We start from the raw sequence: 17,395 nt of genomic DNA on the forward strand, positions 1-17,395 counted from the left end.
CGTTCTTTTATATTCCTCGAAAGCAACTGAACAGGCCATTGGAAAGGTTCCTATAATCTGGTCCTCTAAGGGAAATAGAGACAGTTACACTTCAGTACGCCTCCAATGATGGAATTCCAATTCATTGTGCAACTTAAAGAGTCTTTTACTCAGCACACATGCAAACATGAAATGTGACGGTGTGTGTGGAAATACATACATTTTCACAAAAAAAACCTAACATTTATTTGATTTTCAAAGCATTTCTGTTAGCTTTCTCAATCCAATCATCATCAAGGGACACACGAGTGAATTTTATTGCTTTTTCATGACCTTGGGGAGCTGATGAGACAGAAAAAAATGATTGAAACTGAGGCAGCAGAGGCATCTCATACAGATGCACAAGGTACCCTGAAGCATCCGGGCCTTCAGATGACTCCAGCGTGGTGATATCACACGCTCAGAGCAAGTGTGTAAAGAGCAACAAAGTGTCGGGATGCAGCCGTCGTGGATGGATCTGTGTGTGTGCCATGTGAAACCAAAAGTCAGTGTTATTTCAACCCACACCTTCAGATCCTGACAGTCTCTAATAAGGCTCAAGCTCCATGAACACTGGATCCTACGTTTCCCACAATGCAAATACACAACTAATAATACTACGCATTTTTCCAACCCCCACACCTCCAGTTTGTAATGTGGTTGTTTGGTCAATGCATTTTCATTCTAGAGCCCATGTTGAAGTAACCCTGATGACATACCTGTGACATCATGAAGGTAATTATAGAAGATATTATACAACTGATTTCACAGGATGAGTCTTCCTCGTGACGAGTAAACCCAAATGCATGTGAAAACTCCCCTTGAGTTTTGCAGCTCTTTTAGAAAACAGCCTGACTGCCAATAGACTCCACCAAACTCTGTCTCTTCTATTGTTTATGGCGCTATAGTATATAGCATGAAGGCTAATTTTTGGTTTTGGGATTATTGAAAAATAATCTCAATCAAAGGCCCACTTACTGGCTTTTACAGTGCTTTCAACTGCATCTAAAGCCAAGGCAGGGCTTACAATCTCCCCCCACTGACACTCACTGATGAAGACTTGCAGATAAAACTGAAAGCCCAGGAATGCTAGAAAGTGGACTTTTTTCACACATTATATCATCTGTTAATCCCTCCTTGGTGTACTGTCTTACTGTGTGTACTGTCTCAGATCATTGTCTTATTTCTTATAATTAGTGCCAAATTACATCATCCTGACGATTCTTGGGGAGATTCTCAGAATTACTGAGCCTTTAATATAGAGCATTTCCAACTGATGTCAGGCCATCATGAAGAAGTTATAGCTGGAGGCCTGATTTAAGATGATTTCTTAACTATTATGTTATTAATGCTCTTGATTGAGGATACCTACATCCATCATTTTGGTGAGCACCAAGCTTCACAGTGATTTTTCTATTCTCTGTTCTCTTCACTTTTGATTGATGCAACCTAATTAGACTTTGCCTGCTATCTATGTTAACTCAATCAGAATGTTATCTTTTATAGTGGAATATTTGGTCATGTTTTAGCAGGATATAGTGCATAGAAGTGGAAGTGAAAAAGGTGCAGGCACAGAAGTTTGGATGGAGTCGGAGAGTGAATCTGGGTTTGGTCCGCTGAGATGAGCTGCTGGGTGCCGAGCAGAGCGGAGAGGGATCTGCAGTGTGGGCTGGAGGCAGTGCTGCAGGCAGGTGAGCAGTGAGACCGCAGATCATCATGCATCACATAAACACGCACACATGCAGACCCCATAGCCATGCACACACTCGATGTCTCACCCTGCGCATGCAGATGTGAAGCTGCTGCATCTCAGATCTCCTCATTAATTCACTTTGCATGTTTGATGTAAAGCAGAAGCAACGTAGGAAAAGTTGTGCGTAGTAAATCAAATTCCGTCTTAATCGGAAATGTAAAGCTTATATTGTACTCCTGGCTCAGAAGAGCGGTCCAAAGAGGAATTATTCCACAAATATATGTACAATCTTAAGGTCTAAAACTAGATAAAAGTTAGTAGATAAATAGAACAAAAAATCTAAACCTCACACGCTGAAACAAACTGCACTTCAAGGCTATAGTCTGAACACAATACTCTCAACTGTGCTAAGATCTCCTGGTTCCTAATTTTATCCACATCAGCTACTGGGAAATCAAATCTTTCTGTCAAGAAAGACTTAAGTCTCTGCACTGAGACAAACATGATGAGGACGACTCCGGTCACATGAGACTCATCGCACAATCACTCTGACAGCACAGAGTGCGATCACACTATTATTATTATTATATGATTATTGCCTCTGATGCACACCGGGATGGACAACTTCCAGGGCTCCTTCAGTCATTAGGCCAGCAGAAAAACAGCAGCATTGGTAAATTGATTAAATGGTTTAAACATGTATAAAAAAAAGCAAAAACAAGCCCATGTTTAGGCTATAATTGTCAGGTGATTTTTATTTAAGGAGAGAAGCCAAATCACTGACTGATCCTAAAATTTTTGTTTGCATATCATGTGCTGAGACATTGTAGATTCAACTTTGTAGAACTGTTTATTTCCTAAATTTTACTGGGAAAGTAGGGGAGCGGTGTATGTTGATGCAGTGACACCTTTTGACGTATTAAGAGAACTAGAAACCAGGTTTCAAGATGGCACTCCATTCATTCCAATGGAAGTTGCCCATTATGGCCATAGAGCATGCACACTTGGGTGCACAGTCATCAGGTTTTTGTACGACAAGATTTTGGGCCAGTGTGCGTCACCTTATCCCGCAATGCCAAAAGTGGCCACTGTGCCAAAATGGCACCACAGCCCAGCGCTGTTCCTGGGAGTTTAGTTTTGACGTGTGTTTTGTACCACCAGTGTGTGCCTCCCTACAAATTTCACACTTCCTTTTGGTTTGTTTTTGTAGTCAGATACTGGATCAGCATCAGCGCCAATACTAACCTCATTATGTGGATCGCGTATTGGCCAAATGTGGTTAATCTATAGTTCATACAGTTTCAATCAGACCTTGTACAACAACACAACCAGAACTTGAAAAGATGCTCCAAAGATGTTTGGTGTGAATGAATCTCAGATACATGTTTTCACTCAAACGGATTAATAAGTGAAACTCGGAGGGTAAAAAGGAACAAAAGTCTCAGGAGTCCAAATGAGACGGCTGGATGCACTCCGCCTCTGAGGACGAGCAAAGAGAGAAAGATGAAAAGGCAGAGAGGAAGAGATCTTTTCATCCTTCAGAGCGAGGAGAGCAGAGGAGGCGGAACAGGTCGTCACTTATTAGCCTGCTGCACTCTGTGTGTGTGTGTGTGTGACACTGTGTGTGCAGCATGTGCATTAGTGTGGTTTTGTGTAAAAATGGACATGTTAGTGTGTGGTTGAAAAGTGTTATGGTTCCCACGGCGCCGCGGCAGCAATGAACACAGAGGGCTCGTCTCATCTTCCAGATTACAACTTCTTATATGCTTCAAATAAAGTGCTCAACACACACAGCAGATCTGTGTGGACACTTTCTATTTCTGCATCTCTGGTTCAAAAAACATCCACGGTCATGCTTTCATGTTATTTGCCTTCATTGTGCATGTCTTACATACCTGCATGATGCTGTCTCGCTCCTTCAAGTTTTTTTTATCCTGTTTGGCTGCTTCATATTTTGCTGTTTTGTGCGTTTTATTGTTCTTAAGGCTGCAAGACGATCAAGGTAAAGTTCAGCTGTCTTCCTGATTGCATCTGAGGTGTCGGGCTGAGCCTTCCTCTGTTGTCCTCTCTGGTGCTAAGCATCACATCTCGGTGCCATATTAGTAATATGATTTTCCATCCTTAAGGCTGATTATAAGCACACAAGTGGTCAAACAATTTTGGGGTTGAGCCTCACGTGCAGCTGTGAGCGGCAGTGTGTTTTTACATCTGATTCTGTAAGTCACATAGCGGGTGCGTATTTGAATGTCACTGTGTGAGATGCAAGAGCAGGTCCAGGTCCTTCACATACTACAGATGGAGCCATTAGTTTGTCAAAACCCCTGACAGGCTGAAGAAGCAGCCACAGCAGCATCCAACTCTTTCAAATCCTAATCTCCTGCGCCTTGTCTTTTACATATTCATGGGACACACTCGGGTGTTTCCGAGCTCTGTGTCCTGTCTGTTAAGCCGCAGCGGCACGGGGACGTTTTTAAATCAATTGCCAAAGAGTGGGAAAGAAATGCCACTGTTATTACTGGAGAGGAGGGCGAAAAAGCTATCTGTTCCAGAGTGATGCAGCTTTGACCGAAGGGAGCAACATATAAACAGAGGAAGGGGAAGAGAAAGGGTGAGCGCTGGCGGGGTGTGAGGGGGGAGAGAGCCAACAAATATGTGTGAATAGGAGAGAGAGGCAGACAGAGGAGCAGAGAGAGAAGGACAAACATGATTTGATTCGGTGGAATAAACAGGAGGAGAGTGTTTTTGCCTCGGTAGCTTTTTGCTCGGCGAAGGGAAGGACCTCAAGACGCAAAACATCAGCACTCTGGTCCGCCAATCAACAGTGGGGGGGGGGGGGTTGTTTGTTTTTGTTTATCCAAAAGCTTTCTGGTGTCCCTGCAGCTCAATTAGGTAAACTAGGCCACTGAGATTCATCAACTTTCATGTTGGTGCCAGAGAGACTGGTATTGCGTTGTGTTGGTTAGTAATTTTTCTGCGGTGCCTGCGATCTTACACTGAGTCTGAGTTTGATTTCTATGATTAGAGTATTTGCTGAAGGTTTGGCCTTTCAAACCTATTCTATCTATTTCAAATCTATCTTGACAGAGCAACATGTTGATATGAACATTTGAAGAGTTTGTTTCTGCCGCACATTCTGTTTTGTCCCTGTAAGGAATGCCCACAATGTGACTGTCTAAACACATTTATGTCCCCACAACATGAGTACGTCCTGAATGAATAATGTGGGTGACGTCACAGAGACTCTGTCCACGTTTGATACAGTCTATGATACGGGCAAGTCAATATTGTATTAAACTCGACTCAAACAAATCCAATCATATTGCAAGAACAGCATGTGCTCAATGGAACAGGTTCTCCACGGATCATATTTGCGTGAACTCGCTGTAATTCTGCTCCCTGCTGTCTGCTCTATTTATTCCCTCCCTAAACATTTAGCTGGCCATGTGCCAGCTGACAGCGAGTATCCGTCAAATTGATTTTTACTTTACTGTCGTTGGAATCTTCACAACAACAAAAGCTCCCTGCAGTGAGAGGGCTTTCAGTGATTTAATGATTCTTCCTTGTGGCCACTGTGCCTGAGCGTGCTGGTCAATACCAATAAAATCTGTGTGTGCGTGCCACTGGGCTTGTCTGTGTATGTTTGTGTGTGTGCGTTTTGTCATGTGAGTGGGCACAACTATTAGCCACCATGATGCGTGGTGCCAAAGTAGCAGCTGTAGAGCCCTGATATGAGGTTGTAAAGGCTTCAAGGGTTTAAAGGCATCGGGCTCATGAAACATTATGGCTATATTTACATGCATGCAATCATACATACAGAATGAGCAAAGCCTCATGGGAAAATGTTGTTGGTATTAGAATGTGAATCATGTGCTGGACACAACAGGCTGTGTGTATACCTACTGACTCGACGACTTTATTTTCCAATTTTCTGTAACTCAATTTCAAACCAGCTATTCTGGGCGTCACAATGAGAGACAATCAGGGTCCAATCAAAAATGTTGACGGCAATGGTGAAAAATGATTGCTGCATTGATGGCAAAAAATAACAAAAAAAATTGACATATTCATTATGAAACTGGTTGGCATGACGACCACTAAAGCACAAAATGATCATTGACTTGTCCTTGACCGATGAGGACTTGCATCACAGCGGTAAAGAGAGAGGTTGGTGAGTTGTGTATGTTGTGGTTAGCAGACTCACTGTACAGCTGTGCTGAACATCATGGAGATTTGGCAGCAGTGGATTATTGAACTTGTTTTGTCTTTGAAGCTTTAATTAATGAGCGTCATGAGTGGCAGGGACACTCACCCCCCACTCACAGCGAATCCACTCATAGGTTTTCTCATCAATTTCATCGTTTATTAGAATTCAGCCGCCTATTTTATGAAGTTCCTCAGTGCACAATCAGAGAATGACAAGACATTAAAGTAGCTACGATCAAAAACTTCTTATTAAAAGTGGCTCATATGACGATGTGCAGGTGAAAGTGATAGCGACTGTGCAGTTCCCCGCGTGTCCAGAGCTTCAAGGCACCATCAGCTCATTGTTTTGGCTTTATGACCTGCAAACTTTGATGGTTCACCCTCACTGCTCTCATTAGCCGTGCTTCCATCAACGTTGTTGTGCACATTTTGAAACATCGCATTCAAAAAGCCTGACAGAAAATTTCAAAGTATTTCCTCAATTTCACAAAGATGTTTTTACACTAGGTCGAGGTGATTTTTGAACTTTTTAAAGTGTTAATGCACTAAATGGGAGATGAAAACACCTCTGCCGAAAAAGTTCTGATGCAGCAAACTTAAGCCACATGACTGATCAGCTGATTCCGCTATAAAACCCAAAGAGGAAGAAGAAAAAGAAGCTGTCGTTCTCTTCCCGAATATTCCCATAATGCCCTTCATCTTCCTAATCCTGTCCTGTCTCCAGACAGCATGAAACATCATCAATACTAGCTGAAAGATCAATTATAACTTGCCCAAATGTTACAAATTCCTGCAGACCTCTCTCCACGTTCTTCTCAGGTTGTTTCAGGTTTTTCTTCATCGACTCCATGCCTAACATAGCTTATACCGCCAACTTCTGATTTCACTTAAAATTTGCTTGACAACAGATGGGAACACGGCAACTGCGTCGGCTGCAGCAGGTCGGCGTTTTCAGTGAAAACAGCTTGAAAAACCAGCTGCTCAGCACCAGCCGGCAGATAAAGTTAGCGACCAGTTAGCTGGTGAACATAGTGGAGCATTTAGCTGCTCAAGAGCCAAAAATGTCCCTCAGGAGTTGGTGGAGGAGAAAACAGAGCTAAAAGGAGAGAGAATATTGGAGAATATGAATATTGGATTCATCAAGTGGTCAGTCCAGATGAATGATAATATTGCTCTGCGTCAGAAAAAGGTAATATGTGGGTGTTACGTTTGAAAACGTGTTTCTGCTCCACCAAGTGCACAAAAAGTTGGTTATTGCTGTTTACATTGGCAGTCTTGTTTAACTCAGATTTGTTTGTCTGAAAGATGCTTAAGAAGCCAAATGCAAGATTATTGATTATTTTTGTTTCCTCCTTCCTCCTTTATCAGAATTAGTGTAACTGTACTAACTGTAAGCAAGAAACTGTGGACTACTGAAACAGAAAGGTAGAGAAAGACAGCCAGAGATATAGAGGAAGGTAAATAAAGGCAGGAAAAAGCGTCAGGGAGAAAGCGGCAGCGGCTGTGGCCATGGATACAAAGACAAGTGAGAGAGCAGAAGAAAAAATGGGTGAAAGAATAAGAAAAAGAGTGAGTGAGTGATGGAAAGCACTGGGCAGAGTGTATCCATCTTTTCATCATCTAAATGTTCTCCAGCCCTCACCCCGAGGCTCTGCTGCTAATGGGTTCACACTATGGGAGACATGAGTGCATGCTTACACAGTGTGCTGCAGGAGCCTTGAATGCACATATATACGTGTGTGTATATATATATATATATAAGGAGAACTGTGTGTGCTACATGCATTCATTCTTTTGAATTAAAGCTCAGGTCTGTCTAATATGTAACCTGTTTCATAACTACATGTCAACAATTTTATTCTAGCACTTCAGTAGCTTTAACACGTGCTTTCTGTGTATTTACACGTTTAGGGTGGTTAAAGAATACACAAAATCACACATAAGTAGAATTAAATAGAGGTAACTAGATCTTTTACTTGAAAAAAAAATAAGTAACTAATTTTATATGTATGTATATATGTACAGAAAAGTTTTATTGCAGTATATTCTTCTTATTATTATACAGTATGTACCTTTTATATAGATATGTATATGTACGTGAGTCTACATATATGTGCGCTGTATACTGTGTATATATACAGTATATACACGTATATATGCATATTTATGTATGTGTGTGTGTATATATGCGACACATTCAACATTTTAGGAAATTGTTATGGTTGTGTTAGTGTTTATTATTATTTGTTTTCATCTTAAGAGTCACAAAAGACGATGGAGCTACCACCAGCAGTCTGTTAGCTTAGCTACCAAAAAAGACAAGAAACAGTGTCAAACCACAATGAAAACTAATATTCTGATATGCTTATTTACTGTATATTCTAATGATGACGATTAAACTTTGGTTCAGTCAGTATGGATTAATTGTGACCCGATAATGCAGCCTACGATTTAAAAGGTTGGCTAAAGAACGCTAAAGTCGTGCAGTCTCACACAGCAACACAAACACACACAGAGACACACACAAAACAAAAACCCCCACAGAGGTCCAAGTCAGTTATCAGTGCAAAACAAAGTCACGAAAACAATGACACCGTGACAGCTGCATCAGCAGAACGGACAGCACTACACATCAAAGTCAGCTCAGGGGACATTCACTCTCCCACGCAGGCGACTTGATATGCAAACATACACTGATAAAGACCCCTTATTGTTCATAGGGGTGTGGGAGAAACAGATTCATTTAAGTGTCATGATTGGTTTTCTTACAATTCCTGAATTCCCACCATCTTACACAATATACCCATGTATAAACAAGTGTGTGTGTGTGTGTGGGTGTGCAGATATTAGGCCTGCACAATGTTGCACTTCAGTTGTTGTAATCAGAATTGATTAACACGAACAAGCCCAAATTGTGTGTGTGTGTGCGTCTCGCAGGTTGTAGTTCAGCACTGTGCTGAACAGGTGTGCTCTCTCACCCCTCGAAGAGATTATAGCATATCATACTGTATATTCACCACACACACACACACACACACACACACACACACACACACACACACGCATAGAAACACACACAGGGAGGACGGCCACTGGCCTCCCACCGAGTTTGCATCTGCTCTGGAGCATTAGAGCTTTATGCTAATGCTAACAGTCTTACATCCTCACAAAAGGACAGAAATCCACAGTAAATGGAACACATGCTTTATAAATGCAGAGGATACAGCATCAAAAATACTACAAAGGGACACTGGTGGTGACAGATTTGTGTCACTCTGAATAATTTAGAGGAAGATCTGAGCACAAACTCTGACATTAGATTTGTGAAGTAACACACAGACAGCAGAACGAGTGTTACTGCTTCGTTATTTCAAATCCAGCAAAAAGATATCAGCAATGTGCAAATCAGCAAACCATTCAATCAGGTCTGATACCTTTGAACATGAGCTCTACAGGTAGACCCCCCCCCCCGCCAGCTTTAACAAAAGCTTTCTGATTTCACATCAAGCCACACTCTTCCTGTTCCTATGCTCCTGTGCTCCAGGAATACCTGGCGCTGTGACTGGGGATGCTCCTGTGGCCGTCAGGAACAGAAACACACTAAGTCCTGTGATCTGTTTGTGCCATTTGTGGCTGAGGAACAGAGGATTTCACCCTTTTTAGAGTCGTTCCACACAACAAAGCAGCAAGCTCATAACAACGGATAAAAGGTGGACGATACAGTGCACCCAGGCCAAGAGCCCCCTTTAAACATTTAAAGAGGAGGTCACAGTAGGTTTTGTATTCCATCTAGTTTAATTCAAACACATAAAGACAGTAAAAAATAGCTTAATCTCCATCTTCAGTTGTATGATGTAAACACAGTTGAGCAACAGACAGGGATTTCTCAGCTGAAAATCATACGTCTCACCCAGTATTTCATGATTCTACTTGTGTGTTATGAGTCGATTAAAGGGGCACCAGACACATTTTCTATGTCAAAGTCAATTATCTCGTAGCCAATTACTCCTATTGCCTGCCGTGCCTCCAGAGGAGCTCTGTCAAGTCATCAGGGTTGTCTAACAGAAAGCCCCTGTTACTAATCATCACTGTAAGCCATAGCTCACACTTTGTTTTGTCTGTTAGAACACTTATTCTATTTATAATTTATATTTTAACATTAGTGGCAATGCAGGCAGCCATTAGTTTCGAAGGTGGGAGGCTAAAAGCCTTCGTTAGGGTTGTCCATCCACATTAAGAGATGGAGGAGATTTGCATATACAGTACTGGGTTTTTTTTAAATGAGGTACAAGGCGTGCTTGTTTGTAATGACAAATAAAGATTCAACCTTTTTGTTGTCTATGTCATCAACGCCAGATATACCTTCTTCCTCTGAGCCATAGAGCTCTATTGTTGTCCAAAAACTATTAAAAACACATCAGTGAGCCACGCCGTTGCACTGGCATGTTGCTTCATTACCATGAATACACACCCTGTAGTTTCTTCTGATCTTTTGATCACAATAATCCCACATACACCGTCCTGCTCCTGAATACTCACTAATGCACCAAATATGTATTCATCTGCAGCTAAAAATAGTCCCCAACAAATACAGTCCCTCCTCCTGTTTGAGTTAAGTTTGCTAAAAACTACAGTGGGCAGCGGTTTTAGTAAATTCTATATACATTATAGAATTATGCATTATGTATTACAGATCTGTGCCTTCAGTAGGAGCCAGTAGGATTGGGCTGAGTGCCACAGACAGGATTATGAAGTTGGAAAGTATTCAGTCTAACAGACAGACTAACACATTGTCGGTTTTGGTCTTTTCATGGAATATGTTGTCTTCAACCTTATCGATTAGCAGCACATCAGGTTATTGAATATTAGCCTATACTGAACAACCAACCATTTATATCTTTAAATCATCTTTCCTCCCCTCTTGTCTGTCCTTTGTTTTTGGTCCCCATTAGATCCAAAGCTTCGCATACCTGATAGTGATTTCATGCAAACTATTAAAAGCATAACGAGGGTAACCAGCTGTTTGGAGAGAAGCTGAGCTGCGTCTGTTCCACTCCAGGGACTGCTCTCCATCCTCTGCTAATGAAGGCATTTGTGCACCTACACACACACACATCTGAGCGCACGTGCACATTCGGGTCATGCAGGCATCCCCGGGCAGGCACACGGACAAACCCAGCCGCACGCATACAGGACGCCAGATGTAAATGCATCAGGCCTGCTAGCTGGATATGGAGCCCTTCCTGTCCTTAATGTGTAAGACACACGCTGTTATAATGGCCATATTTTGCTCTTAACTCCGCTCTGCGTTCGTCACAGAACAGTAATGCACCTACAAGGGACGAGGGGAGTGGCACCAAATGGGACAGGCTGGAAAATCACAGCGGGAGCTGAGTGCAGAGGACAGGCAGGCTGCGACTACAAAGAGATGGGCTCATTTGGGCTCATTTGCCCCCCCATGCTCTTCAGTTTCATCACCTCCCTTCTTTGTTGCCACTGTGTTCATCCTCAATCGCTGACGTCATCGCTCATCACCTGATGCCTGCTGAGTGTGAGTAAATGGGCACCTCTGGAGTTAACTTTTGAGCGCTTTTGTATTCATTTGGGCATTTTCAGCGGACAAAAGACACTTTCCATTAGCACTCTCCTAACTTGTACAATCCACATTATACTTCTGGCAAGCATTCATGCAAAATCCCAATTTTCATGTCCAAAGTGCACTGAGCATCATTCACATGCTCCTTCATCTAAAAGTTAATGGGTGAGTTTGGTTATTCCACCATGACGCGCCAAGAAGCATTGACTCTGTACGTCCTGAGGGATCAATGGTGATTTCAAGCATCCAAGAATCAGTGCACCCTTCAGCCAGCAAGCCAATTTGTTGCAGGTACATAGAGTGAAATTAGGGTGTAATTGAGGAACTCTGGAATCTTGTTAATATGCAAAATAGCCATTCCATTCAATTTTCTGCATCCTATCTGGAGCAGCGTCACAGTGGCAGCAGGCTAAGTGGGGTTGTCCAGATAATCCATCTTCCTAGCAATGTCTTCCTGGAGGCATTCCCAAACCAGATGACATATATAATCCCTCCTGTGTGTTCTGGCTCTACCCTGGGGTCTCTTACTGTACCGACTGGATGTGCTGCAAAACCTCCTCAGGGAGGCACATCCTTATCACATGCCTTTTGCTGCTAAGGAGCAGTGACTCTGTTCCAAACCGCATGTCTGAGCTGTTTACCCTATCTCTAAGGGTAAGCCCAGCCGCCCTATGGAGGAAACTCATTTTGGCTGCTTGTATCCACTAGCTCATTCTTCTTGAGTCAGTACCCAAATCTCATGACCACAGGTGAGGCTTGGAATGTAGATTTGTGGGCAAATTGAGAGCTTCGCCATCAGGCTGAGCTCCCTCTGCTACGCAATGGTCCAGTACGGACCATCACGCATCAATCCGCCCGTCGACCACATGCTACATTTTATTCTCACTCGTGAGCAAAGGCAGCAAGACGCTTGAACCGCTTCGCTTGGGGCAGTCACTCACTGCCAACCCGCAGATGTGGTAGAAATTAATCAAACATTCAATAACTGCTCATTTTTCCAGAAACCTTTTTTTGGGGGGCGGATTGACACAAGAGCAAACAGCAGTGAGTGATCAGAGAGGTGAAGAAAGAGAGAAGAAGTGGCAGACAGACAACTTCAAGTGTGGTCGTTCTTACCCGGATGTTGTCGAAGGATGCTTTGTTAGTGACGTCATAGAGCAGGAGGAGAGCTGAGGAGGAGAAAACAGACACATTTGAAATTTTCTGGTTCTTGACTACCGACTTTTCTAACAAACCCTATTCAGACATTTGATGTTCAGTCATTTTGCCACGAAACAAACAGATAACTGGCACTGATAGAATGTCCACAGGGGTCCTGCTGGTTTACGTGCATATATTCATTCCCATTTAGTCGCTGCGACTGTCAAATAAAGTGATGGTGCAATTTTTTTCTGTCGGAAATTGCTGCAGTGGTTGTGTCAGTGCAGACAGTAAATAAATCCACACTGGTAATAACCAGCGTTAGTGCCACGCCGCCATTAAACCCTTGGATGAGAATAATTTTCTCTTTTGCTTCAGAACAGCAGAGCCGAGCATCCAAAAAACATCAGTCCTTAATTACAGAAGGGTGCATGATTCCCCTTATAGTGTCATCCCTTGTCTTTCAGAGCATCATATGCATTTCAGTGCTCTGTAATTCTGTCTTTCATCTCTGCCCTTGTTTGTCAGGAACAGCAGAGATGAGAATCCATTTCGTCTCGGTGTCTCTGCAATTTCACAAACAGTTTTTGATCTTGCAACAGAGATGTTTATTATCAATGATTAAGTTGTCTCATTCACATGAGGAGCCGTTTTTCTTTCCTTCTTAAAATATCGAGGTGGCCTAAACAGTACAGACGGCTCCATAATAAAACAATAAAGAATTAAGATACTCTAATCCAGTTTTCTAAGACACTGTAAAGTTTTGTCAGCTAGCAAAAAGCTGATCACATATGTTAAATATTGGGTAGTGGGACTGAGTCATGCCCTCATGTCATGAGGAGTGTCATCACGAAGAGCAAAAGACCCCATGAACTAACTAGAAGAGTCCACTCAGTAGGGTGCAGACCTCTGTCTGGATTTATTCAACTCATACCATGCCTAATGTGTTGGATCATAACATAGCAGGGATGGAATTAATCATCAGATGCTCAGAACCCAAACTTGTTTGAGCCACAACATAGGCCAAAACGCAGCCTATAATCCCGTACGTAAGCCTTGTTTTTGCCTAATCGACTGTCTGATGTAGAAGATTCCAACCTGAAGCAGCTGCTGATCACTTGCAGCTTCTGCCGGCCGGTTAAGCGGGCGAGGAGTCAGCAGTCTATTAAACATGTCAGACAGTAAATTAGACTTTTCAAAAATTGTGAATCACTGCAACCACGAGGTCCTCCAGTATACAGCCATAAATGTGCACAAAAAATATTGTGGCTATAAGGCTGATGGGTTCAGTAGTATGTGAGAAGAGCTGCAGACAAACACAAACACAGACCGAACACATGATCCCCTCCAGGGTTACACCTTGAAGATTTGTTGAAAAAAAAACCAAAAATGTTATTATTGTGTGTTAGCAGGAAATCATCAAAATGTCTTAATGCTATTTTAATTAAACTTGCAAAGTTAGACAATTATCAGAACAAAAATGGACAATTCAAGTTCAAGGATTTAAATCTATGCAGCAGAACCAGAGATTTTGCCTTTTTTATTCCAGGCTCTCTTTTTCCACCTTTAGCCACCGTGCAACTCGACCAGATTCTGAAGTTTTCTGAGAAAAGTAGGTAATGCAGCCTTGAGATGAGATCAGAGATGTGGAGCGGGATCGAGCTCTGTTTAGCTCACTTCTTTCTAACTCCACACCCCACTTTTTTTTTTTTTTTTCATTTCCAATTCAGTCTTTCGGCCCCAACTGATGATGACTCAAGCGACAGGAGCACGTCTATCAGAATTCACACAGCTCCCTCTGGAACCACAAAGGGGCTTATACAACTTTTCTCACATATGCAGCAGTGCTCCCTAAGACCTTAAACAGACTTTGATGTGTGAAATTGGTGGAGTTCCGCCTTAACCTTGGTTATGGTCTCATTTTCTTGACAAGGTCTGTGAGGAGCAAAGATGAAAGCAAGGTGACGCAGTCAGTAAATGCATCCTATATGTGTCCTGTTGCCTGCCAACAGACAAACTGGTCTGTTTTAACCATTCCCATGACCTCTCCCTAACCTTGGGTCAGTATGTAAAGCTCCAGAACGGCTACTGAATGGAAGCTGCAGCGAGATTCTTTTGTCAGCTGCTGTTTCAGAGGTCAAAGATGAACGTTCAGTCTTACTTTTTAAGCAAACATGCAGAAGAAGTCATTGAAGTGCTCTACAGTGGCATGACATTTCAGTTTCAGGGAGCGGCATGGAGGTGGCAGATCATGTGAATTACTGCTCATTTGCAAAAGTTTAGGAAGGCATCGACAAACATCTTGTATTGTCATTTAGATTTGCAGAGTTTCGATTTTTTGGATCCTGGTGCAGACTCAAGAATAGCAGATTTGATTAACATTGTGAGACGCCTGCCTCCTGTGATTGTCAATCCCCTGCGTGTGTTGTGAAACAAAAACTTTCATGGAAAGTGATTCGTTTCATCAGTTCCCTTGCAGTGTTTGATGAGCTTTTGGAGCTTTCACAAAGAAATGCATGGGAAAAAACGCTTTAAATGTCCGCTGTTGGCTGAGGTCTCCCATTACACCACTGCTTTAGTATTACACCTGACTGCATGACCACACGTGGGAATTCTAATGACCTCCAAACGCATTATGCTGCCATACAGGATAGTATCACCTCAGGTATTTTGTAGCACAAACTGGAGGGTGTGTATTGTAAAGCTCTGTCAGAAAGAAAAACCCATTACACCTACGAGGGTAATTGCAGCTCATTTTCTCAGCCGGATCAACCTTCACTTGGAAGAATTAGCCAAAGCTAATTACCTCCACAGCACCTCTCCGCCTCTGACTGCATGTAATCCCTCCAGCCATCTTCTTCTTACTTACATCTCACTCCATCCTCATTCCTACGCTTTTTTTTAACCCATGCTTTTACCTCCAACCCTCAGCCGTGGCTGCGTCTCCACCGGTCTATTTCGGATTAAGGCCGGTATTTGTTTATTCCAGCCAGACAAGTCTGTGAAGGATGTTTAATGAGTTATAATTGCCATGAGTGTGGTTTGGCTGTGTCAAACAGAAACAGAGAGGGGGGAGGGAGAAGAGGGAGGCGTAAAGAAAGAGACAGAAGGGGAGAGAAGTGACCTGCCCCACGAGTTAATTTCCTCTCGCGTGGCTCCTGTGTTTATCAGCCACCAGGAGACCAGAGTAAACCACAAGGAGTTGCTTTCCTTCACCTCCCCTAATCCAATTATAGCTTGCAAAGAGCGCGAGGCAGACGAGGCTCGAGAACTTTCTCGCAGCAGTAGAGCTGCAGTGTTTTGATATCACAGGCAAGAATACACAGACAGACATAACAGCTTCCAATCACAAATGTAGCACTCAGGATGGACAGTTAAAGAAAAGTATTACAATGCTGCAGAACTAAATATATTGTGTTTTCTCCCTCCACACGTTGTTTTTACTTGTCAAAACCGGCCACAATGCAACCATCTGTCAGAGATTTGGATGAGTTATGCTGGTAATGGCTAATGTAGCCTCGAGCTTATAGCCTCAAGCAGAGATGAGGACAGTTACAGAGGTTTGGGAAGCTCACTTCTGCAGGGCTGCCAACTCTCACGCAACAACTGTGAGATTCACGCAATGACCTTGAGATTCACACAATGACCGTGAGATTCACGCAATCAACGGTTTTCACACGACGCATCAGCTTTCTCTCATAACTGGTAACATTGTGGCCCGAAAAGAGGACGCTGACAGCACAGACAAGACAGAGGAGCACAGCACAACAGCAGCACCGTAAATGTATTATACTGTCATTTATTCCCATTCATGCTGTATTCCCAGTCAGCAACAGGAAGTTACTTTGTGTATGAGGACCTCTGTGTTTCTGTCACTCATTCTGACATCTTTCATTGTTCACTTTCTCATGACTCCCATTAACAGGTTTACAGGTCAGTATAATGCATATTCATGGATGTAATTGTACCCCCATACTGAAATCTAGTCATATAATATTGCATTTTTGTTTAACATTATATACTCTCATGCTGCCCTAACAAATGTAACGCCAAATAAGAGTCTCAAAGCTGCTCTTTCACGAAAAAACATAATTATATGTTAGGTTTTCAAGGCTCACAGCTGTGGCATTTGTTCAAAGACGTACACACACACCAACTCCATCATAAACCACCTTTGAGTGAGTTTTGCTTCACTTTTGATGTGATTTAGACATCATGCATTAGTATTTTACCCTAGCTCCCATCATCAGACAGTACTAACAGCTTCATTTAGCTGCCAAGGCGTCAGAAGATGAGCTGTCCTTGTTGTCTTATCAATAAGTATGTGTGAAAGCACCTCTGACATACAGCTCTTCAAAAGGAGTGCATGCGTCTTCCCAATTTGATGCCGGAACGTAAAACAAGTACTGTCAAAGAATTTCCACACACAAAATGCTCCGACTTCACTGATAACGAATCTCACTCCAAAACTAAATTGAAAAAGTTGGCAGCGCTGCATCTGTTTATCTCCATGCCTCCTTTCACACAGCAGCAGAGACAAAGAGTTTTGTTATCACAGGCCGTTTTAATATGGCTCCAAAAAGAATACACAAGGCAGAAATAACAACTTCGAACGATGGAGGAAGCCAAGCTAAAGGGCAGAGGAAGAGACAGGAGGATAAAGAGCCAGTTAATAGTGAGGAAGGACGGTCAGGAGATGCAGACAGGCAGCGACATAAAGGTGGGTAAGATTAACCAAGCAAAGG

The 17,395-nt window shown here is 42.6% G+C and overlaps 1 protein-coding gene across 1 annotated transcript in view; it reads right to left on the reverse strand.

Annotated features, from left to right (window-relative positions):
• LOC121624591 (ras-related protein Rab-26) overlaps window positions 1-17,395 on the reverse strand; it is a 79,388-nt gene that overhangs the window by 15,947 nt on the left and 46,046 nt on the right. The window contains exon 5 of the mRNA XM_041962369.1: window positions 12,627-12,679. Within this exon, the coding sequence (XP_041818303.1) occupies window positions 12,627-12,679 (53 nt within the window). The remainder of the gene's footprint in view (window positions 1-12,626; window positions 12,680-17,395) is intronic.

Source organism: Chelmon rostratus, chromosome 21 (genome assembly GCF_017976325.1).
Source record: "Chelmon rostratus isolate fCheRos1 chromosome 21, fCheRos1.pri, whole genome shotgun sequence".
Classification (NCBI taxonomy): domain Eukaryota; kingdom Metazoa; phylum Chordata; class Actinopteri; order Chaetodontiformes; family Chaetodontidae; genus Chelmon; species Chelmon rostratus.